Source organism: Perkinsus marinus, assembly GCF_000006405.1.
Source record: "Perkinsus marinus ATCC 50983 genomic scaffold scf_1104296936976, whole genome shotgun sequence".
Classification (NCBI taxonomy): Eukaryota; Perkinsozoa; order Perkinsida; family Perkinsidae; genus Perkinsus; species Perkinsus marinus.
In genome coordinates this window covers 296,409-303,763 of record NW_003213971.1, presented here as the reverse complement: position 1 = coordinate 303,763, position 7,355 = coordinate 296,409, and the positions used below count along the sequence as shown (strand labels likewise).

The 7,355-nt window shown below is 46.6% G+C and overlaps 3 protein-coding genes across 3 annotated transcripts in view; 1 reads left to right on the top strand and 2 right to left on the bottom strand.

Moving 5' to 3' along the window:
• Pmar_PMAR001418 (malate dehydrogenase, putative) overlaps window positions 1–483 on the bottom strand; it is a gene marked incomplete at both ends in the record, with an annotated part of 796 nt that extends 313 nt beyond the window's left edge. Inside the window, one exon of the mRNA XM_002783524.1 lies at window positions 24–483. Coding sequence (XP_002783570.1) covers window positions 24–483 — 460 coding nt within the window. The remainder of the gene's footprint in view (window positions 1–23) is intronic.
• Window positions 484–813: 330 nt separating this feature from the next.
• On the top strand, window positions 814–1,119 carry Pmar_PMAR001417 (hypothetical protein; the record flags this gene model as incomplete). Its single annotated transcript, XM_002783523.1, has 1 exon — window positions 814–1,119. One exon carries the CDS (start codon window positions 814–816, stop codon window positions 1,117–1,119), a length of 306 nt encoding a protein of 101 aa, XP_002783569.1.
• A 5,881-nt stretch (window positions 1,120–7,000) lies between these two features.
• Pmar_PMAR001416 (malate dehydrogenase, putative) overlaps window positions 7,001–7,355 on the bottom strand; it is a gene marked incomplete at both ends in the record, with an annotated part of 1,043 nt that continues 688 nt past the window's right edge. The window contains one exon of the mRNA XM_002783522.1: window positions 7,001–7,355. Within this exon, the coding sequence (XP_002783568.1) occupies window positions 7,001–7,355 (355 nt within the window).

Genomic DNA, 7,355 nt, shown 5'->3' with positions numbered 1-7,355 from the left:
TGTGATGCCGAGGAGCTTCTTACGGTCATAGACTCCGGCCTTCTTATAGATCTCAGCAGTGAGAGGAACGAGTGAAGTCTCGGGATTCGACATGATACACATCATAGCATTCGGGGCATATTTAGCACAAGTTGTTGCGATGTCACGCATTATACCGGCATCAACACCAAAGAGATCCTCACGAGACATACCGGGTTTTTGAGCAATACCAGCACATACAATGATGACGTTGCTTCCAGTGACAGCCTCAGGGAGATGCTCAGCATCGACATATCCTCTCACCTTAGCCGGAGTGTTGATATGAGAATTATCAGCAGCAATACCAGGAACGGGTATACGAGCCTGATGGACATCATAAAGAGCCAACTCCGTGATCAGAGGGTTCAACTTCAACAACAATGAAAGAGGCATACCAATGGCACCGGAAGCACCGATTAAAGTCACTTTCATAGTATTCTTACAAGTAGTAGTAGTAGATGACATTATAATAAAGAGTTTGGAAAATTGTAAAACCTACAAACAACCAAATACTGTACAATAATACGAATACCAATGTAAACAGCTGATATATTTCCCACAGCTCTACGCAGCTTAAAAACGAATCTTCCCACGCAAATATCCTCCACTCCGGTGTCACAATCGGTACTAGAGTGTTCTATCAGTAGACAATGGAACTCACAAGGGGTCTTTCATATCTTTTCTGCCACACAAAGCCACAAAATGCCATTATAGTCTTTACTCGCTTGTTGTAAAGTAGTCAATGATTTGGTTATAAATTTCTTTTCTGAGTTGAATATTTTTCTGACTTTTAGTATGCGTTCCTTCATTGTTTCTTTTTTGATTTTTGTCCTGGTCGTCTCCTCTGTGATGGCCACTGAGGACCCGTGCACTGAGATGTGTTCTGATGTGAGTGGATGTGCGGACTCGAAATACGGCTCTTACTGCAAGTACTGGGAAGCTCCCTCCGTCTGTTTCGGTTTGATTGAGAGGAATGATGGATCGATTGGCTTCGAGCCCACTGATCCTAACTGTGTTGGTGAGACTTTGGCTTGCGGCGGTGTCCAAGCAACGAATAAACCGACTACTACAACTAACCGCGCTACTACTGCGCATGGATAACAATGTGAATTGATCAACAAGTGGTTCCTAATCCATTATCGTATCTTCAAGAACAGTAGTTTGCACACAACTCGATCCCAGTCCATTCCTATAGGTTACACAATACCGCACCATCCAGAACACGTTGAATTCTACGACAGGTGGTGTCGTGAATCGTTACCAGTACTGAACTCTCCTTCACGAAGTATACACGATGTTAGTATAACACATGATCAATTTCAGACTTGTGGGCGCATGATTGGGCAACTCCAAACCAATGCCTTCAAACTCATGCTCCATCATGTCGTAGCTAAGTCCATCGATGAGCCCCTCTGGTTGAGAAAAATATACATCTTTGGAAGCTCACCTTGTGAGCTTCACTAGCGTCAACGAGAAGACTTTCTACTTCAGCAGATCTAAAGTAACCCTCGTAGACTCTCACGAGGACCCAAGAAAAATCTACGGCAGATCATGACCATGCCATTCGATGGTGATACCCGCCAGACTGTATATGAGAAAGGATGAATCAGGTTGAGTTCTTGTTACTGTCATTTCTTATTCACCGGTGCTGATAACGTAGTCTTTGGATTCATCTTATTGTAGCATAAGCCACATAGCTTTAAGATAGTCCCTAGTATCGCCCTAATCCCTAGATTGCCTAATACCTCAAATGTGGTCAGATAACTTACCAGTGATTGCTACTGTCAATTTAAGCGCACTTCCCCTCAACTAGAGTGTAACTCAAGATTAGGTAGTGCATTAGGAAAAGTTCTGATTACGAACTGTTTATGTCTTACTAGGGAATAATAGATAGAATAGTAATACTAGTAGTCTTAAAGGTCATAATATTGGTCGATTGGTCGATAATACCAATTACTTCAGTCCACAAGATCACTGGTGATTCAGCTGTGTGGGTTGTATCTCGAGTGAGCTAGGGAGAGACTTGCACACTCAAACAACATGCGTTAGATACTTGACGTGTCGGAGCATGGTGCACCCAAAACCCCAGAGAACAGGGCAAACAAAGCTGAAGCAAAAGGGAAGAGGGAAACCCCTTCTGAGGAGAGGTAGCACGCTGATGTGGCGTATGTAGAGTATAAATCGCGTGGTGCTTGGACATCTGACGGGGCCCGAATATTCTTTTTATGCCATTCGAGATTTATGACACTTGCTATTTCACTTGCCATAAATTGCCCAAAAGCGATTTTTTCATACTCTGTTGCAAGTTGTCTCATTTGATGATCGAGCGGGTCGACTCTTTTGGGCAGGGGACTTGGGGAATGCAAGAGATGACAAGGGAATTCCTGCTGCTGGGACCGCGAGGGCATCAGTAGCTTTACTAGAGGCTTGAACGAATGAGGAAAATGGTACTATTCTGGGTTGATGGTGGGACTCCCTTCCTCGAGGTCCCTGGCGCCCATAAAGTCTAAATAGTGTCGTCCCTTGGTCAACTGTCATTGTACACTAACTCTTCCTCGTGCTGGTGGACCCCAGATTGTTGTGTCCTTCCCGTCAATAGTCGGTCGGTGTGTGCTGCAGTCGCGTCCTTGAATGGGTTTCCGTCACGTTTCAGCCAGCACGGAAATTCCGTGCTGGCTACCGAGCCTTCACGGCATGCTTGAGAGGGCAGTATCACGACCAACTCCACGCCTGCTCGTACTACGAGCCTCGTAGTGCTGTCGCTGTGATTGGATACATGTCGATGGGATACTGGACTTGGATATGCTGGACATGGACTACGGTAATGAGGGGAGATACCCGATAGGAAGGGAGCTTTTCATCGACAATTTTCGGATGCTTCCGAATGTGAAGGTGTGAGAACTCTCTAGTAGAGTGCTCGGTCAAAGAAACTGCTCAGCGCGATTTGAGTGGGTGGGCAAGACTTTTGCTGACATAAAGGACGACATTCAATAGAAAAATTGTGCTCTTTCCAATGGTGTCCACGGCGGTTGCTCACTCATCGTGGTTAACGAGGAATCCGTGGTTGAGAAGTTAGGGTTTTTCCATTGATGATTTATCAAAGAACGTGAGTACGTGCAGCAGTATGTCAAGCATGATACGGGACTTGAGCCTCTGAGGCTTCCACGAGGATTTTCGCACCAAGCAAGCGTTCGGCCGTCACCTCCCCCCACTCGAATGAGTAAGCCATCGTAACGCTCATCACCTTCGGTCAAACTCAAGTTCAGGTGACACCTCTAGTGGCGGTATCGTCATATGTCAGATGTCGTAAAGATGGTGCCTATAGTGATATTACGAATCGCATGGCTAAGAATGCAGAGGGCCTAACTCACGGTCAACGTGTCCGCAGTGCCTACATGAAGGAGGTCAGGGATGCGCGCCCTGAAGAATTCGCCGAACTCGCGGAGCACGATACGAAGGCAGTAAAGGAGCGTTTGCGTAGAATTGCCAACGTCTTTTCGGGTCACCCGAAACCTTCTACCTCTACCAATTTCGTCATAGAGGGCGAGAAGTACAAGGGTTACGAGTATCTTGGAAACTATCGTGAGACACTCGTTCACGATGAGGGACCTGCGGATCCTATACGTTTTATCATATATGCAGACTACAGTATCATTGATGAAATCTATTCTTCTGGAACTCGTTTTGTACATATTAGTATGAATGGTACATTTGAGTTCAGAGCAAAACACTTTTCACAACAATATACCATTTTATTCCGACATGAATCTGCTCGTTTCTGCCCTGCCATATACATTCTAATGGCTGATAAAAGCCAAGAGTCGTACTTGAAAGTTTTCCGAGTGTTGAGAGACTTTTTGAAGCTGAATATTGCTTCCGTGATACTTGATTTCGAATCCGCCGCCGTGAAGGCGTTCCAGCAAGTCTTTCCAACAACTGTAGTGAAACTTTGCTACTTCCACCTGGCTCAGAACTGGTGGAAGCAATTCAGGATAGTTCACAACGCTTCGAAAGAAGTGGTAAAGGTTTGCTACTACAAACTTCTGTGCATCGTTTTTCTTCCTGCTGAGCTTATCTGTTCTGCCATCCTTTACGCTCTCGCAGACTTACCCACCGGTGATCGGCAGCGTATCCTTCGGTATGTACTTAGAAATTATGTTGAAGGGCGTGTTGCGAAGCCACAGCTTTGGCTGATGAAGGAGAGAGTTCAAGCCGCCCTTCCACGGACTAACAACAACCAGGAGGGTTTCCACTACCGCTGGAATAGCAGCTTTGGCGAGCACAAGGAGAGACCGTCGTTTTATGTATGGGTGCTGAGTGTTCACTCGATGATGCTGGAGAATCATCTCGAATTGGTGAGATTGAATGCAGGTCATGCTCCTTCTCGACCACCGAAGTACGACTATGACGATATCATATTGTCGAGCCTATGCGCCCAAGATGTCACAGCTTTGAGCGTAAAGTCGTGGGTCGATAGCGCCGTCAATGTGGTGAGACGCATCACGCCCACGGCGGTCTTTGACGACGACGCGTTGGAATCAAATGGAGGCGACGTTCCCTGCGTTTCTCAGACAAACGGAGGGAATGATACTGTGGTAGATGTCAGCAGCTCAGAAGGAATCGCTGAAGCTACTGGTGAGGTCGGACCGACACCCAAAAAACGTCGCGGAGGATCTGAGCAGTCAACCCAGAATGCACCGACCCCATGGACCAGCCTAACTTCACGACAGGGTGGCCGCTTGTCGGTGACACTCGAAAACCGGCAAGAACTATTAACAACCGGGAGCATGATACCAGATGATATCGTTGATATCTGGATGGAGATGCTTTGCCAAGAAGCACAGATCCGGTCCCCGCAGAAGGTGGCAGTGGGAACAAGTTCTTTCGTCTTTCAACCTGTTCCTGCTTCGGTACTACATAGCGGTGAGCTGTACGTTCAACCTATCATCGACCCGGCTAGGCAGCACTTCGCGGCGACCGCAGTTGTTGATGGGCAGGTGTACTTCATGGATAGCATGAACGTCCATCTCCCTCACGATGGATTCTTCGTACAAGCTATGCGTCAACTCTACGGCTCACGTGAAGTCCTGAAAGTTGCAGTGCAACAACAAGAATACGGGAGCAATACCTGTGGACTCCACGCGGTAGCTAGATTGACCGAAGTGGTGCTGAATAGGCAGTGGTTCACTCTCACGGTGTTCGAAGAAAGCCCGATGCGTTACCATGCTGCGCAGTGCATCTCCAGCGGTCGGGTGTTACGTTCCCCGGAAGTATTCCCGGCCACTCCTAGCATGGCCTTTGGGCCAGAAGGGAGGATAGTAATTTAAGTGGTTTTTTATCTTGGAGTATTGTACATGTTTTTAAATATAAAAATAGTGGGGTTGAGTTGAGCCGAAGTGCTTTAAGGGGATGAGTATTAAATGTAAGATACAAAACGCGATACGGAGAAATGGAGTCCCGAGTCCGAAGTTAGTTCGTACAAAATAGTATTCTACCGAGATCGATCCCACAACCTCGCGTTCCTAACCTCACATACCTAACCGACACACCATTCTGCCGTGAGCAAGATGCTGTGCAGTCAACGGGCTCCACAATTATCGCACGAACAACCCCACGAGTGTGTACGAAAAGCTGCAGAACCCGTAAAACTAAGTAGTGCGGCTTCGGACGGATAACCACAGCCAGGCGAGTCAGGTGCAAGTACGATAAGGTAGTGATGAACACCCCCTCGTGTTACAAAGTCAGAAAGGTTCGGTGTCGAGTGGTATAGTTGTTAAGCGCTCGCCCATTTGGTACAGAAGTGGACAAATTCCCCAGTATAAAATTTGGTACAACACAATCGTCGGTGTTTGAGTTTGTCACGTGACAGAGAGGCCGAACCTGCACCAGCGAGAGCTATTCAGCAGTGATTCAAAGTTCTTCCAGGATGTTGGGTTACATCCCACCTTCGCCTCAGTTATTTGTCGTCCATTCTTTCCAACCTCCCGCCCACCCTAGCGATGTGGTGTGGCACCTCACGTTCCGTGTGAGGTTGGCCCAATCACATTGGCCGAGGATCACGTGTTTAGTGTCATCCTCCGGCCCACGACCCAATGCCGGGAAGGAAGGGAGACGGATAAACAATCGTAATCGGATATAATTTCATGCCGCGCGACCTTTCAGCGCCGCGATTGGTAATCTCCTGATGTACATATCGTCGAGCAGGTTGCAACATGAGTAATCCTATATAGCCACAACCTCAGATGAAATAGCCTACCTGCGAGGCATTAACCCGAAATTCATCAGTTCACATGCGTCCACAACAACTGACTTCATCATGATCATGCTTCTGGATAGAGCAAGACACGATTACGAAAGATCGCAGATTGAGGTGTCTAAGAGGCGGCGACAATTGATGATGATACAGTGCAGGAGGCCTTGGGGTTACCATGTTAGTAGAGGAAATATCCCAGGCATGGTACACTATGAGTATCCAATCGAATACTCTGTTGTTGAGTTATATGGGAATAGTTTGGATATATTAGAATACTCCTGAGGAACAACTCTTGTTGTGTCGATGATCGAATTCAGAGGCAGAAAGTGGTGGAACTCAGTGATAACAGCGATGGACAATCCCTTCACATCTGAGAGATATGGAATATTAGGAAATGAAATTGAGAAATCTGGGCTTTGGGGAGATTAAAGGGAGAAACTTCCACGCCGATGATGAACATGAACATTTAAATCAACTGCAATTTTGGAAATTCAAAATAACCTCTGTTTGTAAGACTCAAACTCAATACATATCATAGTTAAGAATAGAGCATCACTCTAATACTGAATCGGGTCTCTCATACATCAAATTATATGCAACGGAGTATCACTCCGCTTCTATCGATGAAAACAAGATGACTAGAGAGGCCCAGTAAGTCTGATAAGGCTAGACAAGTGTAGTGATTACAAAATAACAATTGTTATTGCTTTTTGTTGAATATAAGACAGGTTAATTCTGGTGGGCCTCAACGTAAGCCATACCTTTCTCCACATCTCCCTTCACCTTATTGACAGTTTCGACCATCCTCTTTTCTTCAAATGGACTTAAGTTGTCGATCGGCTGTACACCTTCGATACCCTCGGGACCAAATTTGGTAACCTGGGCGAAGAACTCACACCCTTGATAAGGCCAGTTGACGTAGGCGCAGGCAGACGGCGTGGCCTTCTTCTGTTGCTGGGAGTCTCCTCCTCCTTGTTGTTGTAAACCACGGATGACAGTATCGATGAACTCAGCAGCAGAGTATGCCATAGACAGAGAGGCCGAACCTGCACCAGCGAGGAGCATCGACGACTTCAGTGACAGC